A 23,011-nucleotide genomic window follows, 5' to 3' on the forward strand; every position below is an offset into this window, starting at 1 on the left:
AAAAAAAAAAGGTGTACAATTCAGGGGCATTTAGTACATTCGTAATTGTGTGACTACCACCTCTGTCTGGTTCCAAAACATTTCATCACCCCAAAAGGAAACCTTGAATCCATTAAGTGGTCACTCCCCAGGCTCCCTCCCCTGAGCCCCCGACAGCCACCAGTCTGCTTTCTGCCTCGGTGGATTAACTGATTCTGAATGTTTCATATACACGGAATCACTTGTGTGTGACCTTTTGTGTCTGGCTTCTTTCACTCAGCATAACGTTTCTCAGGTTCATCCACGTTGTAGTGCGTGTCAGGACTTCATTTTTTTAAGTTTATTTATTTATTTTTAACGTTTATTATTGAGAGACAGAGAGACACAGAGCGTGAGCAGGGGAGGGGTAGAGAGAGGGGGAGACACAGAGTCTGAGGCAGGCTCCAGGCTCCGAGATGTCAGCACAGAGCCCGATGCGGGGCTCGAACTCACAAACCGCGAGATCATGACCTGAGCCGAAGTCGGTCGCTCAACCAACTGAGCCACCCAGGCGCCCCTATTTATTATTTTTAGTACTCTCTACACTCAACGTGGGGCTCGAACCCACGATCCCCCGATCAAGAGTTGCTCTCCTGACTGAGCCAGCCAGGCGCCCCAGGACTTCATTCCTTTTTATGGAAGAATAACAGTTCATCCCGTGGACCTGCCACGTTTTGTGTGTCCGTCTGTCAGTGGACGGACATCTGAATTGCTTCTACTTTCGGGTTCTTGCAAATCGTCCCACTTTGAATATTTGCATACAGGTATTTATCTGACTGCTTCTTTCCGTTCTTTTGCGTACATCCCCAAGAGTGGGGTTGCTGAGTCAAATGGTAATTTGATGTTTAACATTTGAAAGAACCACCAGACCCTGTTCCCTGGCAGCTGAGTTGTTTCATAGTTTCATGCCCCCACATGCCTCCCAGGGTGTGAGGGTTCCAATTTTTCCACATCCTTGCCAACACTTGTAATTTTCCCCTATCTGTTTAAAGTTCTAGCCGTCCTAGTGGGTGTGAAGCGGTGTCTCCCCGTGGTTTGATTTGCATGTGCTTGTTAGCCAGTCCTATATCTTCTTCGGAGAAATGTCTGTTCAGGTCCTTTGCCCATTTTTGAATTGGGTTGTTTACCTTTTCGCTGAATGAATTCTTTATATGTTCTGGACACTGAGTTCTTTTCAGGTATATGATTTGTGCATCGTCTCTTCCCTTCACTAGGTCATCTTCACTTTTTTAATTTTTCTTCATGCTTATTTATTTTTGAGAGAGAGAGTGCGAATAATGGGGCGGGGGGGGGGTGGTGGTTTGCGCAGAAAGAGAGGGAGACACAGAATCCGAGGCACAGAATCCGTGGCTGCGAGCTGTCAGCCCAGAGCCCGACGCAGGGCATGAACTCACAGACTGTGAGATCACGACCCAAGCCCAAGTCAGACACTTAACTGACAGCCACCTGGACGCCCCTTCACTTTCTTGATAGCGTCCTATGATGCACAAAAGTTTTCAATTTCATGAAGTTCAGTGTATCTAGTTTTCCTCTTGATACTCTTGCTTTTGATGTCACCTTGAGGAGTCTTTTTGCCAAATCCAAGTTCAGGAAGAATTTACCCCTCTGTTTCCTTCCAGGAGTTTTACAGTTTTTAGCTCTTGTACTCAGGTCAGGCTTCATATGTGGTGTGAGGTAGGGATCCAGCTTCATTCTGTTGCGCGTGAACATCCACTTGTCCCTGTACCATTTGCTGAGGAGACCATCTCCCCCCCCCCCCCCCCATTGAATGCTCTTTGCACCCTTGTTGAAAGACGGGGATGCCTGGCTCTCTCAATAGGAAGAGCATGTGACTCTTAAACCCGGGGTCATGAGTTTGAGCCCCACGTTGGGTATAGAGATTGCCAAGAAAAATGAAAGAAGTCAGTTGATTATAAACATAAGGTTTTAATTTGACTCTGATTCTATTGCGTTGGTCTCTCCTTTGCCAGTACTATTCCATGTTGATCACAGTACCTTCAAAGTAGGTTTGAGATTGGGGAGGGTGAGTCTTTCCACTTTGCTCTTTTTCAAGATGGTTTTGGCTTTCTGGGCGACAGGGACACTTGGCCACATTGGTACTCGGGCTGCTCTCTGTACGTGTGGTTTGTAGGTGTCTATTTGATGAGCTACTCTAAGGCAAGTTGCAGACGTGACAAGAATTCACTTAGTACTTCCGTTTCTTAGAAGAATGAGGGCGTTATTCTGCGGACCCACATGCTGTCGTCACACGTTTGTCATCTAACCTTGTCACACCCCCGGTCCACACTCAGTTTCCCAATGGTCCCTAACAGCTTGTGAAAAGGTTTAACACCGGTGGCATTGGGGTCACATGTTTTTGGTGACCCTCGCTCTGGAAAAGCTCCCCAAAATTCGCCTCTTTCCTGGCATTGCCACTTTGAGGAGGAGAGCAGGCGTGCTCTCTCGCGGACTACCCCACGGTCTGGAGCCGTCGCAAGAGGACCAGGGTGGACACTTGTGCCGAGAATGCGACACAGATGCCGTGTCTGTCCTGCCGCACCACACCAGGGCCTCCTGGGCGTGTCGGTTCGGCCTGTTTCTGGTGACGCAAAGTTTCACTGTTTGAGGGCGAAGGAACGAGTGGTAACAGTAATTAGTGGGGGCTCGTGGATGCCGTGCTCGCCGTGTGCCGGGCCCTGTGCCTGCCCCACCGTTAGCCCCATTTGGCAGATGAGAAAACCGAGGCTCAGAGAGGCTAAGTGACCTGCACGAATCACACACTGAGTGGTGCGTGTGGGACACGAACCCGGGCCGTCCGGCTCCCGGGGCCCCGCTTAGACTCACTGCCCCACCCGAATCCAAGAGGGAAGGGCTCAGGCGAAGGAAGCAGAGGCGCCCCCGGGCATTCTGGCTTGGCTCCCACCCGCCCCTGCCAGCTGGGAGAGCCGGTGATCTCCCCGTGTGACGGGGGCATTGGTGAATCAATGCCAGACTCGCTCAGCTGGGTTCCCGTAGCCCCCCGACCCTGCCAGAGTGGCCCTGCTCTCAGCCCTCTTCCCACCTCAGCGCCCATTGGGTGAGCGGGGGCCTGGGCACCAGGAGGTGCTCCGTGAGGGAAGGTCCTGGCAGAGGTGCTCCCGGGCCCCGGTGTCCTGCTCGGGCCCACGGCGCCTGGCCACCCCCCACCCCCACCCTCGGCCGCTCTGTGGACAGCGGTCCTCTCTGCTCAACATGCTTTGTCCTGTGTCACTGCCGCCCGATCGGCCGTCCCCTCTTCCTCAGCGTGGGCTGGGCAGGCGGGGCACACGCGGCAGTGGGCCCGGGGCGGGTTTTATGGAGCCTCAGAAGAACCTGGGGGCTGTGAGGAGCCGGGTGGCAGTGGCGGGGACATGACTCGAACAAACTTAGCCCACGGGGAGCCTTGCTCAGCCAGCCCTGGGACCCTTTGGCTCATGCTGCCCTCTCTCCTCTTGCAGACGAAGATGTGTGTGTGTTTAAGTGCTCGGTGTCCCGAGAGACAGAGTGCAGCCGCGTGGGCAAGCAGTCCTTCATAATCACCCTGGGCTGCAACAGCGTCCTCATCCAGTTCGCCACTCCCAATGGTACGTGTCCCTTCCGTCCTGACGGCACACGGCCAGAGATCCGTCAGCCGTGGCTGGCGGGGGACCCGGAGCCCTGTTCGGTCACGGCCCATCCGTCTGTCCCAGGGAGCCAGCAGAAATTATTCCCGTGCGGAGATACGTTCGTGGGAAGAGGGCATTCTCTCTGCCTGGAACGCTCCTCCCCAGACCTTCCCTTGCCGAATCATTTGGGTCCTCCTGGGCTCAGCTCTTACCTCCCTTCCTGCAAGAGGCCTGTTCTGACCGCCTGGCCTGGGTGCACCCCAGGTCTCCTGGTGGAGCCTGGGGGCGAGTCTGGGGGCAGCGGAGGATGGGAGCAAGACAGAAGCCGAGGCAGGCAGAGCTCTGTTCCGAGCGTGTAGAGAAGCCATGGGAGGGTTCTGTGCGGACCCTGCTCCGGGATCCAAGTGGATGCAGGCGGTTTCCGGTTCCCGAGGAGGGTTTTTAGAGCCCCAGGCGACTGCTGGTGGCTCAGGTGGAGGTCAGCAGCCGAGGTGGTGGGGCGCCTGGGGCTGGAGACCACTTACTGGTGCAGCAGCCAGGCCTGGTCACCGCAGGTGGTGTCGGTGATCCTGGTGGCCGGGCTGGGAGAGTCGAGGTGGAGAAGCTGCCTGCCCTCTGCCGCCAGCCCCCCACCCCACCCCCGCAGCAGTCCCGGTGCCCCCGGTGGAGGAGGAAGCCGGATGGGGTGGAAGGAGCCAGGTGACTGACCCCCTCCACCGCAGGAGGCAGTCTTACGCCCCATTTCTTTCTTTACTTACGTAAATCACCCGAAGTTAGTGTTTAAAACACCACCCCAGGGGTGAGCAGTGGGAGCTGGTGTCAATCTAGTCTTTTTCGACTCCATGAATATTTATAGTTGGCTTTTTTCCCTTTTAATTCCACCAGTTTTTTAAATGGAGGTAAAGTACACATAACAGACATTTAACGTCTTAACCCTTTCTGGGCGTAGAGCCCGGGGGCACCGCGCGAGCTCCCACCGTTGTCGCCCCCATCCGCCTCCAGGACTTTTTCAGCTTCCCAAACTGCAGATTTTAATTTTTTAAGAGCTTGCCTTAGAAATCTGCTCTACTTTTAAGGCACTGGGTTAAAATACGCGTGACAAAATTTACCCTCTTAACCATTTTTACGTGTATAGTTCAGGTTGTTAAATACATTTACTGCTGGGTAGCCGCCCACACCCTCCCAGTCGGCCCCACACAGACCCTGTAGGGGTGCTTGCGGTTCCTGGGCTCGGGCCAGTCTGTGAGGTTTGACCCTGGCTCAGCGGGCGCCTGTCCTCCCGAGGCTTCAGCCAGGCTCCTCGGCCCCACCGGCCACGCAGAGCACACACACACGCTCCCCGCCCCCGACTGCAAAATCCCGGCCTCGTGCTGGCCACCAAGAGGCAGGGTTTGGCTGCCCTTCTTCGTGAATTTCAGCACTGGTTTGGGGACAAAGAGATCACCAAGCACGCACGCTCAAACTAGGAGAGTCGGGGTGTGCACGTAGATGGAACCCCACCCCCGAGATGCCCACCGATGACCTGGCCTCCCCCTTCCAGACTTCTGTTCCTTCTATAACATCCTGAAAACCTGTCGGGGCCACACCCTGGAGCGGTCGGTGTTCAGCGAGCGCACAGAGGAGTCCTCTGCCGTGCAGTATTTCCAGGTGGGTACGCGTCACCCCCGACCAGGCTGCCGCCACCGGGTGGGCAGCAAAGGGCAGGCCCACCTGGGTTCTCGTCCTGGCTCTGCCCCTTACTAGCCATGTAGCCTCGGGCAGGTTTCCTTCGCCTGCTGGGCCTCAGTTTCCTCATCTGTGAAACGGAGATGCCAGGGTCTGCCTAGGAGGGTTGCTGGAGGAATTGAGTGCAGGTGAAGCTCAGGTTCACAGGCGTTTTGAGTAACAGTAGCACAGTTATCACGTACCGACAGGCATTGGTCTGAGCACTTTTACACCTGCAGATGCATTGACCTTCCCAACAACCCTAGGAGGTAAGTACTATTATTGTCCCCATTTTACAGATGAGAAAACTGAGGCTCAGAGAGGTTAAGTGACTTGCTCCAAGTCACACAGCTATTATGCAACAGAGCCAAGATGGGAAGCCAGGTCTGCCTGATGCCAAAGCCTGTGCCCCTGCCCAGGTGCCACGCTGCCTCCCGATCGCCCGTTGTCTTACAGAGAGACCCCGCAGCACCTCACCCGCCTGGCGCTCTGAGTTCTAGGGTTCTGTCTGTTCTACACCTCTGCTTCGTTGGGGACCCTAAGATGGGGCAGGCGGCCCCCAATCCCAGAACCCCTCCTGTGGCAAATCTTGACTTCTCCTGGGTGGCTCCCAGGTCTGGGCAGCACCCGGCTGCACAAGTTGGCCACGGTGATGGTGGCGGTGACCCTCCTGGGGGCTGCCTGAGGTTTCCCACTCCCTTTCCCGGAGCGGCCGGCAGCTGCCAGCGGGGTCTGGGTCGGTAGAGGGGGTGCAGCCTCCCAAGGGAGGTTTGTGCCCACGGTGGGCCCTCCTGTGTCGCAGGGCCAGCCAGGGCCACGGTCGTCTGTGCCGCCGCGTGCCCTGTGCCATTGGCGTGTCTCTGTTCCAGTTTTACGGCTACCTGTCCCAGCAGCAGAACATGATGCAGGACTACGTGCGGACAGGCACCTACCAGCGCGCCATCCTGCAGAACCACACAGACTTCAAGGACAAGGTGAGCGGGCCTGGCCAGGGGAGCGGCTGCTTTCCTCCCCCCTCCCCTGGGCCCCTCCGCCCAGGCTCCAGGTCCCCCGCGCTCTGTCGGTTGTCTCCAGTTGTGTTTTTCTTTGCTCGTTGATTTCATCTTTAATTTTTTCGGATTACAAGAGCAAAGTCTACTTTTTGTGAAAACCCAGTGTGTGTAATGTAGGCGCAAAAAGCCTCTGTCGTTCACCTCCAGAGCCAACAGTAAGGGTTTTTTCCACATTTTCCCCCATGCGTGCATCGGCGTATATAATCTAGAATTGATTAATTAACGGATTTACAAAATAGGATCTTATTCTGTGTACTCCTCCTGCAGAAAACCTTTCCCCCCCATAACGAGAGGTCTTGGGACAGGCCAGTAAGTCACGCGGATGTACCGTCACTTGTCTGGTTATTTTCTTAGTCGCCTTTAAAATCTTTTTACTGTTACCGAGTAGCATGGACTCGTGACTAAAAAGAAAGAGGGGCTCCTGGCTGGACTCCGAGGTGTCCTTAGTGAGTGCTCATCCCCAGAGAAGCTATAGGCGTGCCTGGAGTCCACCACGCTGCCCAAACCGGTCCTTTCTGAATCCGCCCTGAGGGCGTGTAATGGTCTTAACGTCCTAGCAGTCTTCGGAAATCCTGCTCTGCCGCCTTCGGACTCCAGCTAGGGGCGCCCACGTGCTCCAGCCCCGGGGGGGGGGGGGGGGGGGGGTGGGGGGGGGGCGGCCGGCCTGTGTTGCTGCGATGGGGGCCGAAGGGCACGGAGCACACTCGGCAGGGAGGGTCCTGCGGGGAGCGAGCGCCGGGGGACGTGCTCATCCGTTAGGATCACCATCGCTTCACTAGTGTCCGCTTCTCACTGCCCCCTTCCTCCTCCAGATCGTTCTGGACGTGGGCTGTGGCTCTGGCATCCTCTCGTTTTTCGCCGCCCAGGCCGGGGCGAGGAAGATCTACGCGGTGGAGGCCAGCACCATGGCCCAGCACGCAGAGGTGAGCGGCCCACGGGGACCCCAGCTTGTCCTCGAGCTCTGTTCCAGCCTGGGGAAGCTGGCCCCACTGGGAGACTTGACCCCCACATCCGGGGAGCCTGGGCGCAGCGCTTCTCTGTTCTGGTCTCTTGTCTCCCGGAACCACGGGTCGACGGGCTTGCTGGACGGGAGGCGGTGTGTGCCCTCCGTGACGGGGTCGGAGCCAGGTCGGAGCTCTTCAGAGGGGGGACGGCCTCTTGCCCCCGGGGGGCAGCTTGTGCGGTCACACGGACCAGGGTGGGATCGTGGCCCCGCTCCGAGCCCCACTCCCCGCCTCTGTGGAGTGTGGGTAACAGCAAGCTTTCCTTTCGTTTATGCTGTCGTTTCCTCGTTTCGTTTTCCGTGCGTTGAAACCTTCGTTCACGAGGTTCAGAACTGAAACGCTGCGAAGGGTTAACTGCGAGGCTACCTCCCTCCCCCACCCCGCCTCCCAACTGCCTGGCCCCCCACTCTGGAGGGAGGGAGGCCTGTGGGGGGGGCTCTCAGGGCCGCCCCGGGGCTCCGAAAGCCGGCCTGCGTCCTCTGACCGCACACTGCCATGTTGCCGTGCTCCGGCCCCCCGTGCCGCGTGCCTGGGACTGTCCATGTCCCCACGTAAAGAGCTCCCTCACCCTCTCGAGTGGCTGCCAGGCATCCCTTCGCCCCGGGACCGTTGTCCGTTTAGATGCAGCTGGGCTGTCATCGACCTTCGGGCCACTTCGGTCTTTGCAGTGCGAACACGTGCTCTGCTGAACCCCCCGCGCTCTGTCCCCTCTCGTGTGCGGTGACGTGTGTAGGACACGTTCTTAGCACTGGAGCCCCCGGGTTGGAGGGTGTGTCCAAGTTTAGCTTTGGTGGCTGTAGCAAAGCCTCCTCGTCCTGCCTACTCCCATCAGCTGTTGTCCTCGAAGGGTGGAGGTGACATCGGGGGACCAGGGAGCCGCGGCAGGAAAGGCCCCGAGAGAGGGCTGAGGTTGCCGTGAGCTACTCACGGGCCGTGGCTGGCAGTGGCTGTGGCTGGGATGCTGACGAGAGAGGCGGGGGTTTGGTGGCTGTGCGTGGGTGGAAGCCTGCCCCCGAGAGGAAGGGTCTGGTGACGACTCATGGTGTGGCTGGGTGCGGGGACCCCCATGACGCCTCTGGGCCCCCCGCCCCCCCACGCGCCCGCAGGTCTTGGTGAAGAGTAACAACCTCACTGAGCGCATCGTGGTCATCCCCGGGAAGGTGGAGGAAGTCTCGCTCCCCGAGCAGGTGGACATCATCATCTCGGAGCCCATGGGCTACATGCTCTTCAACGAGCGCATGCTCGAGAGCTACCTCCACGCCAAGAAATACCTGAGGCCGGGGGGTGAGTGTCCTTGCCGGCGCAGGTGGCTGCCGCAGGGGGTCCCGCCGCAGGGCCCCTGGCTGCTGCTCAGTCGGTACCATTGTGATTCTGTGCCCTGCCTGCCTGCCTTGGCAGCCTGGGGTGCCGGGGGCATCCGGGCCTTTACCCCCAGTCCCTTGCCCACCCCCGCTGGCAAACACGTGCCAGGCCGTGGCTGCAGGGGTGCGGGGCCAGACCTCCGCCTGCCCTGCCCCCAGACAGCCTCCGGGCCGCCTCTGCTGTCTTAGGCCCTGTGTCGCGGGGACAGTATCTAGCTGGGAGTGGGGGTTGTGGCAGGTGCAGAAGGTACTCTGTGCTGGGCACCTTCCCGAGGAGCCAGCCTTCCGTCTTCGTTCCTGGCGCCACAGACCTCATCCTGGCGTGACAGGCCCCTGAGCTCCGCCGAGCCAGGGAGACGAAGGAGGGAGTTCGTGTGTGTGAGAGAGTGGGCTGGGGGTTCTCGAGCGTCAGGGAGCCGCTGTCTGGCCTGCCCTTCTGTGGCCTCCTGTCTGTGTCACTGTGCCTGCCTGTCCGCACACCTGGGTCGCAGGCTGTTCATACTTAGGCACGTCCCTGGGGTTTATGTGCACGGCCTGGAACGTCTGCTGGTATTTCTGTTTCCGTTCATGGTTTGGGTGTGTGTTTTGAGTATCTCTGTGCAAGTAAGGGGTTGTGTGCACGTGCGGGTGTGTGTGGCACAGGGGGACCCCGGCCAGGGCAGCAGCCGTGGGACAGAACACGGGAAGCTGGTGGACTGGCAGGCCTCGTGGGGGCCAGGGGATGGGTGGTTCTGTGGGGAAACACCTGCTTCGGTCCTCTGGCCTCCCTGGGTCTGGGCTGCAGGGACTGGCCTCAGGCTGTACTCCCGCCGCTGGGGGCTGTGTTACGGGTGCGCGTGTGGGAAGCCAGGCTGCCTGTGGGGGCAGGGGGGGGGAGGTGCTGGTGTCCTGGACCCCCTCTCCTCCCTTCCTGTCCTGTAGGATAGACTGAGCTAGCCGGGGGTGGTGCCCCAGCGGAATGGGCTCCTCCTCATGGGGCACGAGCACAGAGGGGCGTCAGGCTCCGGCGGGCAGCCCGCCCGTGACGAGGCTGCGGGCCGGGCTGGCCCGGCCGCACTGCCCTTCTGCCCCCAGCCTGCGTGTCTTCATCCATCCCAACATGCTCTTCAGTGGATTGAAGGGAATCCTCTCTCCAGCCACATACATTTAGGTGCCTCCGGAGCAGGGGCACTTTCCCGTAACGCCCTTGGGGGCTGGCAGTCTCCTCCTGGCCACGTGGCCTGGAGTGTGGCCTCCGAGCCAAAGTCAGGCATCTCCCCCACCCCATCCTGGTGGCTGTAGCTGAGCCTTCTAGCTGGAAGAGGAGGCAGATTCCTTCCAGTGCCTCAGGGCCCCCCTCTCCTGCATGGAAGGAGGGAGGGAGGCCCACATCTGGAGGCCAGGTGACCTGGGGCCCTAGACTACCCCAGGGGGGTGGGGCCTCCCAAGCCCTGGCTCTCTCTGCCACTGACTGGGACTCCTCCGTCTGTTTGTGGAGTCACACGGAGGGAGGACCGCGGCCAACCCCCCTTCCCGTGTCAGCCCACGTGCCAGACCAGGGTGGCCAAGTGGCTCACCTGTTTGCCGGAGGCCGAGATTCAGCTGAACCCCCCCACCTAGCCTCTAGCCTCATCTGAGGCGCTGACAGCATATTCTAGGGCTTGCCTTCACCCTGTGCAGAGCGCTTTGCTTCGCTTTCCCTGGCTGCACACCTGTCCATGGACAGCAGCACTCGAGAGGCACCACCTGGCTGGCTGAGCAGGGATCTGGAGGCCTGGCTGCACCCCGGGCACCAGTTGCTTACCCCCCGAGACTTTGGCAGGTGCCTTCCCACCTCCCAGCCCTGGTAATGGAACACAAGGACAGGCCTTCCTGCTTCCCTGGCTGGCCGGCCAAGTTTCACGAGACCGTGCACGTCAAGTGCTCATCTTGGCCAGTGGCAGAGACGGTGCTCCATATCTTTGTGTCGCACGAATGCACAAATGAATGAATGAGAGGCTGGGAAGTCCCAGGCTTGGGGATCCAGGGGCCATTTGGAAGCTCTGCCAGGCGCTTTGGGATGTTCCACCCTGACGTCAGCACCCCTCCCTGCCCCCCACTCCCAGGAAACATGTTCCCCACCATTGGTGACGTCCATCTGGCACCCTTCACGGATGAACAGCTCTACATGGAGCAGTTCACCAAGGCCAACTTCTGGTGAGTGTGACCTGGGTGTCCTGCCTTCTCAGGGTCGGCCCCGCTTCTTTTTTTCCGCATCCTCAGTAGGACCCGAAAGACTTGGGCTGGTTGAGGGCCAGCTGGGAGAGAAGGCAGCCTGCCCCACCTGTCTCTCCTGCTACTGGTAACCTTGCTTTGGGAATGGGGGCTTTCTGCAGGTACCAGCCATCCTTCCATGGAGTGGACCTGTCAGCCCTCCGAGGCGCTGCAGTGGACGAGTATTTCCGGCAGCCTGTGGTGGTAAGTGGGGCATTCAAGGCACTAGCACAGTTGGCACTAGGCATGGCCCTCCTCTGGGGTGACAAGAGGGGGGCATGGGCTTTCCTGTTAGGTCTTGTGCAAGCTCTGCAGCCCTAGGAAAGCCGCCGCCCCTCTCTGAGCTCTTGCTTTTGCTGCTACACAGAGCTCTCACACAGGGGTTGTTGGGAATAAAGTGGCAATGCGTGTAGAGTGCTTTAACACACAGTAAGCATGCAATACATGCAAACTGCTGTTAGATGAATTGATTCTTGGTGAACTGATTTTGATTGATGTTAATTGAGATTTTTGAACTGATATATAGGCGCATGGTTCAAAAACCATAAAAGTATAAACTGAAAGCCTACAGACAAACAGTATTTCTTAGATATATTTTCAGAAGTTTTATATCTAAATGTGCATATACAAATATATACACACACACACATACACACACAGTCTTTTTTTTTCTCTCAAAACATAGCATAATCAGCAAACTACTTTATTTCTGTGATCAGAGAACATACACTGTATGATTTCAGTCCTTTGAAATTTGTTGACAGTTGCTTCATGCCCACTATCTCTTTTTGGTTAATGTTCTCTCTGTACTTGATCTCTTTTGGTTAATGTTCTCTCTGTACTTGAAAAAAATATGTTTATCAGTTGAGAAGAATGTTGTATTAAGAATTAGGTCACGTTAGTTAATCATATTGGTCAAATCTTGCCTACCTCTACTGAAATGGGGCGGGGGGGGAGGTTGGGATCTGCTTTTCCTATCACTGATTGTAGATTTCTTTTTCCATTTCTGAGTTTTGGCTTTATGTTTTTTGGGGTTGTGTTATTAGGTGCATACAGATTTAGGACTGTTGTATCTTCCTGTTGCATTGATCCTTTTATCACTATAAAAAGGAACTTTTTTTTCCTCAAGTAGTACAGGTTGCCCTAAAATCTTTTTTTTTTTTTTTTTTTTTCTTTTTCCTGGTAGTAGTTTAGCTACTCTGGCCTTCTTTTGGTTAATCTTTGTACAGTATGTTTTTTTCTTTCTACTTTCAACCTTTTTGTGTCCTTATTACTTAACGTTTGTCTCATGTAAGCAGCATGTATTTTGCATTTTTTAGTCAGATTGACCTTTTGTTTTTGTCTTTCAATTACAACATTGAGACCATTTTACATTTAATGTAATTACTGATCTTTGTGGGTCTAAATTTGTCATCTTTTTTCTCTTTATCCTGAATGTTCTTTTAAATTGTTTTGTTATTTTTTGTATTAATAAGGTTACATTATTTCCCCGCACTTGATGTCTTTCACTAGTTTTTGGAGACTCTTGGGCACTGTCTTTTTAAGCACTACCTCTGCCCCATTCTCTTTCTCCTTCCATCGTTTTTTCTCTGTTTGCTTCATTTTCACATTTCCTACTGATCCATCTTCCAGTTCTAATCTTCTCTTTGCCATTTAAGCTGATTTTCTAATTCTTAATTTCAGTACTAGGATCTCATTTTGCTTATTTTTTTTATTTTAGTTCTCTGAAATACATTTTTCTCTACCTTTTTTCTTGTACATACTGTAAATCTTTGGTCACTTTCACTATCTGGGTGTTCAATGTATTTGTTTTTTGTTTATGTTCTCTTAGTTTTTGGTCCTCATTCTCTTGTTCTGTTTCTTGGTATGCCTGGTCATTGGATACCAGAATGAAAAATTATAGAGGCTCTGGATGATGTCTTTCCTTCCAAGTATTTGTTTTTCTTCAGGCAATTAGCCATATATAGATAGATCACCTTGGTCCTATAAGGCACTTGATATATTTAGAGGCTGCTTTTCAGACTTGACTTTTCTGGTCTACTTTTAGCATTCCCTGTAAGACAGGCAGTGGTTTTCAAGCATTTTGGTCTCAGTGACCTGTTTTACATTTTTTTAGCCTGTTTACATTCTTCAAAATGGAGGATCCCAAAGAGCTTTTGTTAGTGTTTTAGCTATTGATATACTGTCAATATCTCTTGGTATTAAAAATTAAGCCCAAGATGGGGCGCCTGGGCGGCGCAGTCGGTTAAGCGTCCGACTTCAGCCAGGTCACGATCTCGCGGTCCGTGAGTTCGAGCCCCGCGTCAGGCTCTGGGCTGATGGCTCAGAGCCTGGAGCCTGTTTCCGATTCTGTGTCTCCCTCTCTCTCTGCCCCTCCCCCGTTCATGCTCTGTCTCTCTCTGTCCCAAAAATAAATAAACGTTGAAAAAAAAAAAATTAAGCCCAAGAAATTAAAAAATATATATTTATTTAAAAATAACAATAAGCTTGGGGTGCCTGGGTGGCTCAGTTGGTTGGGCGTCCGACTTCGGCTCAGGTCACGATCTCGCAGTCCGTGAGTTCGAGCCCCGCATCGGGCTCTGTGCTGACAGCTCAGAGCCTGGAGCCTATTTCAGATTCTGTGTCTCCCTCTCTCTGACCCTCCCCCATTCATGCTCTGTCTCAAAAATAAACGTAAAAAAAAAAATTTTTTTTTTAATAAAAAAAATAATAAGCTCATTACAGGTTACCATAGATAGCATTTTTAAGGGAAAAAAAAAAAACTATTTTCCAAAACTTTTCAGTGAGAACAGTTGGGATTTTTTAGTTTGCAAGTCTCTTTAATGTCTGGCTTCATAGAAGACAGTTGGATTCTGCTTCTGTGCTCAATCGGTTGTGTTTATCACAGGTGAGTGAACCCAAGAAAAAGGCAGAAAACGTCTTAGTATTATGAAAATAGCTTTGACCTGGGGAGTGCTCTGGAAGAGACTGCATTTGGAGAACTGCTGCTTTAGGGCCTCGCCTGCAGTGGTCTCCATGTAACCACGGTGGGTGCCCCATGGCGGGCAGGGTCCCTTGTCCCACCCTCCCAGCACCAGTATGCACCTGAGCCTTTTCTTACTTTTTCAGTGTCTTAGAAGTGGCTTTCTGCTTTGTTTCTTTGTCTCTGAGCCCCGCCCCTCCACACAGCTCAGGAATTGGCAAATGCCACACAGCTCAGGAATTGGTGCATGTAGAACATCCACCTGTTTCTACATTTCCCTTTTGTTTCGTATCTTGACCTCTTGAATCCTAGCTGCCTTGGTAACCCTGAGCCTCCGTTTTGCTTTCCCCATCCAGGGAGGCTGCCGAAAGGTCCTGCCGCAAGGGGAAAGGCACAGGCCAAAACACATCTCCCTTCTCTCTAGGACGTGGGCTCCCAAAGCCGTGGCTGCTCTGGTTACTCTTCAGTGCTTTCAAACCAGGCTGTAGTTTTCCTGCGTATTTTATTCAGCTCACACAGTTCTTCCCCAGAGTGTTAGTCTGATGAAAAGCCTTCGTCATAGCTGGGTGTGGACGTGAGCACGTAGTTCTCCAACTTGCTTTTTAACTAGCGGTGTATCTCGGAGATCTTTCCCCATCTGTTCTTTCTTCGTTCTTTCGTTAGTTCTCATACAGTCTTTTATGGATGGCACGTTGGTGGTTTCACGAGATGGTTTCCAGAATGTGTCTCTACTCTAGACAACCTAATTACGCGTGTGAGCTTGCAAACGTGCACGTGGATCCGTAGGTTAAATTCCCAGAACGAGTCTTTAATGCCCGTGAAAGGTGGTGATTTTGAGGGCTGTCGCCTCGCTGCCCTCCACGGTGCTGTACCGCCTCGTCCTCCCCCAACACGTCTAAGAAGGGAGGGCGAAGTGGGCTTAGCCGAACGGCCTCGAGGCCGTGGCCAGACAGGGAGAGGGGCACAGCTCTCCCCTTCCCGCCTGGCCTCCGTGCCTGAAGCCAAGTCCTGCTGTGGTCTCTCCCAGGATACGTTTGACATCCGGATCCTGATGGCCAAGTCTGTCAAGTACACGGTGAACTTCTTAGAAGCCAAAGAAGGAGATTTGCACAGGTACCGGCACCCGTGCCCCTCCTCCTGAGCCCAGTTCCTGCCGGAGCCTAGGGCCACCACAGACGCCCTCAGGCATCCTGCTCCAGGGCGGTGGGCACGCGGGGGCCCCAGGACACCGCCCCCAGCCACCCCCCTCTGTCGGCAGCCTGTTTGACTTCCCCAGTAATCATTGCCCTTTGCCTTCCAGGATAGAAATCCCATTCAAATTCCACATGCTGCATTCCGGGCTAGTTCACGGTCTGGCTTTCTGGTTCGATGTCGCCTTCATCGGCTCCATGTGAGTACAACCAGAGCAGGCCGCGCTCTCCCCGCTGTCCCGGCCCCAGGACTTCCTGCAGTGACCCCCAGGCCTGGCTGCCTCGGAAGGCTGCCTGGGGACTAGGAGGAAGGCCTAGGCCTAGGGGACTAGGTTCCCTGACCCCTCTGCTGAAAGGCAGTGAGGTCTCATCTTTGAGCCAGAGACTGTTGTGGGAGGGAGTGTCTACCCTGCACTCGGTGGCTGTCCTTCACAGAACCTGGTCTCTGTGTCTCGGCGCAGACAGCAGGGTGAGCGGGCCCCCTGTGGATCTGTATGTATGCGCGGGCCTGTGCCTGGGACGCCTGGGCAGCCAGCCTGTCTTGGCTCCAGGCCCCCGGGGCACCCATCAGAGGTGCCCGTGTAGAGCTCAAGGTGCACAGGGTAGTGGCTCCAGCCTGGTCAAGCGTATGCCTGTCCTTGCTTGACAGAATGACAGTGTGGCTGTCCACGGCCCCGACGGAGCCCCTGACCCACTGGTACCAGGTCCGGTGCCTGTTCCAGTCACCACTGTTCGCCAAGGCCGGGGACACGCTCTCAGGGACATGTCTGCTTATTGCCAACAAAAGGTGCGAGCTGCCACCTGGGGCTGGGGGAGGCAGGGGTTCCTCTACCCAGCCAGCTCATGGCTGTCCCTCCCCTGCCCTCTCTGCAGACAGAGCTATGACATCAGTATTGTGGCCCAGGTAGACCAGACGGGCTCCAAATCCAGTAACCTCCTGGATCTGAAAAACCCCTTCTTCAGGTAGGATCAGCCCTCGGCCTGAATGCGGGGCGCCCCTCCTGGCCCGCAGCCTCTCACCCCCGCGCCCGGGTCTGTCTGCTGCAGATACACAGGCACGACGCCCTCGCCCCCACCCGGCTCCCACTACACATCCCCCTCGGAGAACATGTGGAACACGGGCAGCACCTACAACCTCAGCAGCGGGATGGCCGTGGCTGGTGAGCAGCCCCGCGTGGGAGAGGCCGGCGGTGGGGACCCCCGGGCGCAGAGACCCTGTCGCCCAGGCCCTGACCTCTCCCTCTCTGTGCGCAGGGATGCCGACCGCCTACGACCTGAGCAGTGTTATTGCCGGCGGCTCCAGCGTGGGCCACAACAACCTGATTCCTTTAGGTGAGTGTCCCCCGGGGTCCGGAGGCAACGAGGGGCGGCGTCCAGGAACGTCTGCGCGCTCGGGCTTTCTGCGCCGCGGTGTCTCGACGTCACCTTTTCCTCTTCCTGGGGCTCCTGGCGGAGGCCCTCTGTTCCGTTCCTCTCTGCCTCGCTCTGCAGCTGCTGTGCCCACCCTGCCCACACCCCAGTGACGAGAGTGTGGGCCGGGCCGGGCCGGGGGCGGTGACGCCGTCTCCCTTCCTTCCTCCCTCCCTCTTGCCGCGCAGCCAACACGGGGATTGTCAATCACACCCACTCCCGGATGGGCTCCATAATGAGCACGGGGATTGTCCAAGGTAACGGCGGGCGGCGGGAGTGGGGTCCCGCGGGTGTGAGTGTGCGGACCCCCGGGCCACCCGCCTGCCCTCTCGCCTGCTCTCTCTCTCTCTGCCTCTGCTGCGGGTCTGGGCGGGCGAGGGGGCGGAGCTGGCCTCTCAGTGCCCGCGCCCACCCCACAGGGTCCTCCGGCGCCCAGGGCAGCGGCGGCGGCGGCTCCAGTGCCCACTACGCGGTCAACAGCCAGTTCACCATGGGCGGCCCCGCCATCTCGATGGCCTCGCCCATGTCCATCCCGACCAACACCATGCACTACGGGAGCTAGGCCCCTCCAGCGTGGAACAGACTGACAGCACCAGGAAACCAAATGAAGACCCTGCCCACCCACCCCCCTGCCTGGGCGGCTTTCACCCCTGTACCGGAGAAGCCCAAACACCCGGTCACGGCCCTCTTTGCTATGGGAACTCGGACACTTTTTTACACGACATCGCCGCCGCCGCCCCCACTCCACCGCCCACCCACATCTTGGCCCCGAGCGTGTGTCGCTGCCGTATTTTACACGAGATCATGTCGTGGGAGCCCCGTTTCCCCCTCCTGCCCTCCACCCTGACCTGGGTTTGACATCCTCCATAACAGGCGTGTCCGGGCCTGACAGCTGCGGGCCTGGCGGGGAGGTCGGGGGAGCAGCTGCGCACCCCCCACCCCCCAACGGGTCCCTCGGCGCCGGCCCCCCCCCCCTCCCTCCGCCTGTCTCCAGGGGGAAGGCGGTCCTGACTGGGCGGGGCCTCCCCTTCTACTACCAGGCCTTGGTCACAATGGGCGTGACATGCTGCTTTTTTTAATTTTATTTTTTTACGAGAAGAACCAGTGTCAATCCACAGACCCTCTGAGAAACCAGGCCGGCCGGGCCGAGCCAGCAGCCCCTCTCCCCCACTCAGAGGCTCAGTGGTGAGGGGCAGCCCTGCCGAGTCTTCGGGACAGGGGTGGGGCCAGGCCTCTGGAGACCCGAGGCCCCCTCCCACCAAAGGGTTCACCTCACACTTGAATGTACAACCCACCCCGGCTGTCGGGAAGGCCCTCCGTCCTCGGCCCCTGCCTCTTGCTGCTGTCCTGTCCCCGAGCCCCTGCAGGTCCCCTCCCCCACCCCTGCCGAGAGCTAGAGCAGGTGGCCCCGTGGGCCCCAGGCCTGGAGGAAAGGGCCACCGTCAGCCGCTCAGGGCAGACCTGAGAGACCTCGAGGCTCGGTCGTGGAAGGCGCCCTTTTCCCTCGTAGCTCACATTAGGCCTGTGTGTTTCCCCCCACATTTGTAGACGCTCCAGTCCCTCTTACTATGATGGCATTGTGGTCCCTCCCTAGCCTGGGAAGGGGCCTTGCAGGGACCTCTCCCCACCCCCCCACCCCCCAAAAAACAAAAAAAATAAACGAGGAAATGTATGTTTCAGCACAGGCCATTTTCTTCTACTTCTGCTCCCCCGCCCCGTTTCTAACCCCTCCAAACTTGGCCGTGGTGGAGCTCAGGTGAGGAGGCCCCAGGACCTGCTGACCGGGCACCCCGGGTTAGGGCAGGCACAGCTGAGGTGGGGGTGGCCCCCTTTGCTCTCCCGACCGTCCCCCTAGGGAAAGCAGAGGCCTAGCGGGCAGCCCGTGGGGCGACGGCCACACCGGAAGCTCCCTGCTTGGTTGCCCCTTTCCCACCTTTATATAAATTCTCTGAATCACCTTTGCATAGAAAATAAAAGTGTTTGCTTTGTAAGAAAAGTCTGGAAAGTAGCAGAGCGATCTCCAGGTGTCAAGGGGGCCTTCAGTCCTCGTGTGAGGGGCAGGGCAGGCGGAGGCGTCCCCTCGTGTGGAGCCTGAAAGAGAGGGACTCCTAAGAGCAGCCAGCCCAGTGAGGCCTCCGTTGAGGAGGAGAGCGGGAAGACCCCTCAGTCACAGCCGGAAACTGGTCCTTACCTGCAGCTCGGGCCCTCCTAGGTCACCTGGGACCTTGGGGTGGGCGGCGGCAGCAGGTTTAGGGGCAGAGACGTGGCCTGGGGTAGAGGCGCCAGGGGCTCCAGGGGCAGCGGCTGGAAGAAGTAAAACTGAACCGAAGCCCCCCAGGGTCAGCGCCGGTGGGGGCCGGTGACGCCCCGACCCCAGGCCCGGCCTCCCGCCCGCCCACCCCCATACCTTACAGCCCGTGGCCAGAAGGGTGTGGAGCAGCACAACCGTGGAGAGCAGCACGGCGGCCACCAACCGGGTATCCTCTCGGACAACAGGCCAGAGGGTGAACACCAGGCTAGCGGCTGACAGGGCCAGGGCCAGCACCCCAAACAGCCACTGCAGCCACGGGACAGGGATGAGCCACAGGACCTGGGGGTGACACAGGCAGCTGGCTACTGGGCCGTCCCCACGGCGCCCGCCGCCCCCATCCCCGGGCCACACTTACCACGGTGGGGATGAAGACGAAGAGGGAGTAGCCATAGACGCACACGGTCTCCAGGAAGGTGTAAGGCCCCACGCGCTCCCGGACACGCTTCCGCCACCTCAGGAAGCCCCACAGCGCCAGCGGCACCAGCCAGACGTAGCAGTAGATGGTGACGCCGGCCACGGTCACTGCGGGGCACGGGGCGGGGCAGGCAGTCACCACCGCCCCCTCCCCCCCAGCTCCGGGCCCCGCGGCACTCCCAGCCCTGCCCGGGGCTAGGCCTTGCCCTTTCTACTTACCCTTGTGGAACTGGGGGCTGTAGTGGATGGAGGGGTCCCTCCTCTGGGCCAGCACCAGCGTCAGGTTGCCAGTGATGGCCAGGACGAAAGCCAGTGTGGCACAGATCCAGAAGGGGCCTGTGGGCAGGGCACAGTGAGGGGCCCAGCTCTTCGGGGACAGGTGACTTGTCCCGTGTCGACTGTGCTAGGACCCAAGCTTCTTGCCAAGCTCTGAGCTACCCGCCCCCCCACAATCAACCGGACTCGTCCACAGGCCACCAGCGATGACCTGGGGTGGCTGCATCGGGTGCTGGCTCGGTCCCTCCTCTTGACCTTCCGGCAGCCTTTGCCGTAGCTGCTCTCTCCCTTCTGGAAACACTCCACGTGTGCTTTCTAGGCAGGACTCCATGCTCCTGGCTTCCGCGTCACCTCCCTGGCAATTCCTCAACCTCTGTAGCCCCCGATCCCTTTAATGACAGGGACCCGGCTGGGGCCCGGTCCTTAGCCATTCGTCTCCATCTGTGTTCACCCCTTGCGTGATCTTGTCCACCCTCAGGGCCTTATGTCACCTCTAGGCTAACGACTCCCCAGCTGGCTTCAAATCCGGGTCTGTGCCCTGAACTATAGGCTTATCGTCAACATTTCCACGTGCTGCACATCTAGGCATCTCCCAACTCCAGCCTGGCACACTTGGGCTCTCCCCTCAAACCCGCCCAGCGTTTCCAGTCACTGACTGACAGTTCCATCCCTCTAGTGGTTCCGGCGAAAATCTAGGCACCATCGTTGCGTGTCTCCTCCCACCCCGCATCTGGTGCGCCAGAAAATCTTGTCGGCTCCACCTCTGAGACACATTCCACAGTCCAACCACTGCCCTCCACCGGGGGCCCGGCCCCACCATCCCACACTTGGGCCACGGCACTCACCACCTCCCTGGCCTCCTGGCACCTGCCCTTGCCCCCCCCCGCAGCGGCCAGAGGAAGCCTACGAGCCCTTAACCGAGACTCCTTCTCCCCGCGGCCTCTGAAGCCTGTCACCTCCGAGACCTCGCGCAGCTCACTCTGCTCCGCGGACAATACCGCCCTGCAGTTCAGGCATGTTCCCACCACAGGCCTTACGCTCCCTTCTGGAATCTTCTTCCCCTAGGTCTCCCCAACCTGAACAAGGCCCATTCTCTCCTCCTCAGGGGCCTGCCTTCCCTGACCAACCCACGCAAGACGGCAACGTTCGTGCTGTAAAGCATCCACTGTTCTTCTGAGCCCCACCGCCCCGGGGAGCCTTTTGCAGGTCTGTCTCCCCACACAGAATGTGTGTTTCCCGCTCTCTGGGAGCACCTCTGCCTTCCCCTCAGCTGCGTTCCAGAGACTGGTACTCAGTCCACCCACGCTGAAGGAATGATCAAGCTGAATGCACACCACCACTCACCGTACAGATCCGGCCGATTCCGTAGACGGTGCCGTACAAAGTTGTGGCCAGGCCGGGGCAGCAGCGAGCCTTTGATTCGGTCCAGGACCTAGGGACAAGGTGAGGTGCAGAATGGAAGCCTGCATGGGGCCCTTACCCCCCAAGCTCCTGCCCAGCCCTTAGAGGCTCCTTCCTTGCCGACTCCCCATCCCTCTGCCTGAAAGGGCTCAGATGTTCCCCCGGGGTTGGATGGGCTGGAGCCCCTTCCCCTGGCCAGCCTCCATACCCACTGCTTGCTGCCACTCTGAAGGACCCTTCCGGGCCTGCCGTCCTTCTCTCCGCTGCTCCCTCCTCTCAGCTTGGCTGCCCTCAACTGCCTGTCTCACTGCCTCCCCTCCCAGCCCGGGGACACTCAAGTTCTTGGCCTCCTCCTGCCTACATCTCTCTCCACTCTGTGACCTGCCCTGCACCCCAGATTTATCATCTCCCTCCCTGGCACCTCTGACCCATCTTCTTTGCATCAGGTCTGCTGATTCCACCCATTCCTCTCTTGCTCTAAACCTTTCCTCGACTTCCCAGCACCCTCAGGATAAGACCCAAATTCAGCACAGCACACGAGCCCTTTGTGATCTGGCTTCTGCCTGCCTGTCCCCATCTCACCCTCTCCAGCCAGATCAAGTGACAGCTCCTGTGGCAGTTCGTGCCTTCCCTCACCTTGGGTCCTCTGTATCTGCCGCTCCCTGTGCCTAGGACACAGGCTTCCCATCACTCTACCCAGTTCAGTCTTCCTTCTCCTCCAGGCCTTAAGCCCATTCCTCACTTCCTCCAAGGGGCCCTACTCTAGCCTGTCAGAGCGTGTGTTCACAGGAGCCCCAATCACCCCATAATCCTTACAGCGCACCACAGCTACGTCTACCAGCCTGGGGGGAGGGGAACTCGTGACCTTCCACCCAGGCATTACCGGCACTCGGCTGCACAGGGAGGGCTCAGTGAACAGTGACTGGACCCCATTATGACTCCACGCCCCATCCCGCCAGCTTCCAGGGCCTGACCTGGCACGTGTCCACGTCAAAGAAACTCTGATAGTAGCCAAAGGTCCAGAATCCAGGCTGCTGCTTCTCCTGCAGGAGCTGCGCGGCACAGGCTTTCAGTGGCTGCCCTTACGGCCTGGGCAGAGGGTGGGGGCGGGGCTGGACGGAGGCAGGGCACGGGCACTTTTGCGACTCACCGCTGTCTTGTCGCTCTCTTCGACCTCTTCCTCGGCTCCATAGCTACCACCTGAGTCCACAGCCACAGCCACGTGCCCCTGTGGGGTCAGCTGACCACTTCCGCTGGTAGTGACCGCATCTGGGGTCTCGGCCAGCAGATTAGAGGCTTCCTCGAACTCTGTCGAGAAGGAATACGAGCCACAGGCAGGTTTTAGGCTTCAGGACAGTCTGGTTTGGCCCATTGCTCATCTGGGGGCCAAGACTCCCAACCGGGGCCACCTAACCCTTCCCTCCAACTACGGTCCCAGCTTCCTAAATTTGGCGGGAGTTAGAAGGTGTGGTCTCGCACGCCTACAACTTAAGCCTGGTGCTGGGATGGGGTCAGGTCTGGGAGAGAAGCTTTGCTTTGAGATCTGAGTTCAGGGTTGGAGCGGGGTTCGAGTCAGGAATGGGTGTCAGGTCGGGGTCAGGGTTCGCAGCTGACTGGGGATTCAGATTACAGGGCAATCAGATCCTGGGTGGGAGGTTCCGGCCGGCGGAGGGAGTAGGAGCTCGGGCCAGGTCGCGGCCGCACTTACCGTGGAAGGCCAGCTCGTCGGCCGCTGCCATGGTCACCCAGGGGCGTCACCGCATCCCGCTCTGAGGACAAAAGCCAATGACGCCCGCCCCCAACCCAATTAATGCGGTGCCCTCCCTCACCCCACCGATGTCTATCCCTCAGCACCGAGCCCAGCCTGGCAGCTAAGGGCACCGAGCCGTGGGGGGGGGGGGGGGGGGTTGAACTCGCCGCCCCCGCCCCACAGGTGCACCCCGCCCCCCTCACCTGAGGCTCCCTCGGGCGGCGTGGCCCAGACTCTCTGCGCCTGCGCGGCCCGCCTACCCGCCGCAGCCGGCCCCGCTCAGACCAGACAGCAACATCCGGCACCGGGTCCGTTTTTTATCCT

The 23,011-nt window shown here is 57.8% G+C and overlaps 2 protein-coding genes across 10 annotated transcripts in view; one reads left to right on the forward strand and one right to left on the reverse strand.

Annotated features, from left to right (window-relative positions):
* Positions 1 to 18,214, forward strand: part of CARM1 (coactivator associated arginine methyltransferase 1) — a 39,194-nt gene extending 20,980 nt beyond the window's left edge. For 3 of the 7 annotated variants that reach the window (XM_045491932.1, XM_045491934.1, XM_045491935.1), the window contains exons 2-16: positions 3,474 to 3,599; positions 5,161 to 5,267; positions 6,194 to 6,298; positions 7,189 to 7,299; positions 8,487 to 8,664; positions 10,826 to 10,916; positions 11,096 to 11,177; positions 14,963 to 15,048; positions 15,236 to 15,325; positions 15,775 to 15,912; positions 15,999 to 16,088; positions 16,173 to 16,285; positions 16,380 to 16,457; positions 16,724 to 16,792; positions 16,955 to 18,214. In XM_045491932.1, coding sequence (XP_045347888.1) covers positions 3,474 to 3,599; positions 5,161 to 5,267; positions 6,194 to 6,298; positions 7,189 to 7,299; positions 8,487 to 8,664; positions 10,826 to 10,916; positions 11,096 to 11,177; positions 14,963 to 15,048; positions 15,236 to 15,325; positions 15,775 to 15,912; positions 15,999 to 16,088; positions 16,173 to 16,285; positions 16,380 to 16,457; positions 16,724 to 16,792; positions 16,955 to 17,097 — 1,607 coding nt within the window. In that variant the 3' untranslated portion in view covers positions 17,098 to 18,214. Of the gene's footprint in view, positions 1 to 3,473; positions 3,600 to 5,160; positions 5,268 to 6,193; positions 6,299 to 7,188; positions 7,300 to 8,486; positions 8,665 to 10,825; positions 10,917 to 11,095; positions 11,178 to 14,962; positions 15,049 to 15,235; positions 15,326 to 15,774; positions 15,913 to 15,998; positions 16,089 to 16,172; positions 16,286 to 16,379; positions 16,458 to 16,723 lie in introns of all 7 variants that reach the window. The other 4 variants (XM_045491933.1, XM_045491936.1, XM_045491937.1 and 1 more) reach the window with 2 other exon arrangements.
* Positions 17,595 to 23,001, reverse strand: YIPF2 (Yip1 domain family member 2). Of its 3 annotated transcripts, none has more exons than XM_045491947.1 (10): positions 22,891 to 23,001; positions 22,646 to 22,706; positions 22,088 to 22,245; positions 21,912 to 21,989; positions 20,881 to 20,968; positions 19,480 to 19,596; positions 19,202 to 19,368; positions 18,943 to 19,125; positions 18,727 to 18,839; positions 17,595 to 18,626 (listed from the first exon to the last, which is right to left on the reverse strand). In XM_045491947.1, the coding sequence occupies exons 2-9, from the start codon at positions 22,674 to 22,676 to the stop codon at positions 18,744 to 18,746; spliced, it is 918 nt and encodes a 305-aa protein (XP_045347903.1). In that variant the 5' UTR covers positions 22,677 to 22,706; positions 22,891 to 23,001; the 3' UTR covers positions 17,595 to 18,626; positions 18,727 to 18,743. The 3 variants fall into 3 exon arrangements, with proteins under 3 accessions (XP_045347903.1, XP_045347901.1, XP_045347902.1); XM_045491945.1 differs by having other exon boundaries at positions 17,595 to 18,643; positions 18,727 to 18,854; XM_045491946.1 differs by having other exon boundaries at positions 18,727 to 18,854; positions 22,891 to 23,000.
* Positions 23,002 to 23,011: the final 10 nt, after the last annotated feature.

The sequence above is a fragment of the Leopardus geoffroyi genome, chromosome A2 (assembly GCF_018350155.1).
Source record: "Leopardus geoffroyi isolate Oge1 chromosome A2, O.geoffroyi_Oge1_pat1.0, whole genome shotgun sequence".
NCBI lineage: Eukaryota > Metazoa > Chordata > Mammalia > Carnivora > Felidae > Leopardus > Leopardus geoffroyi.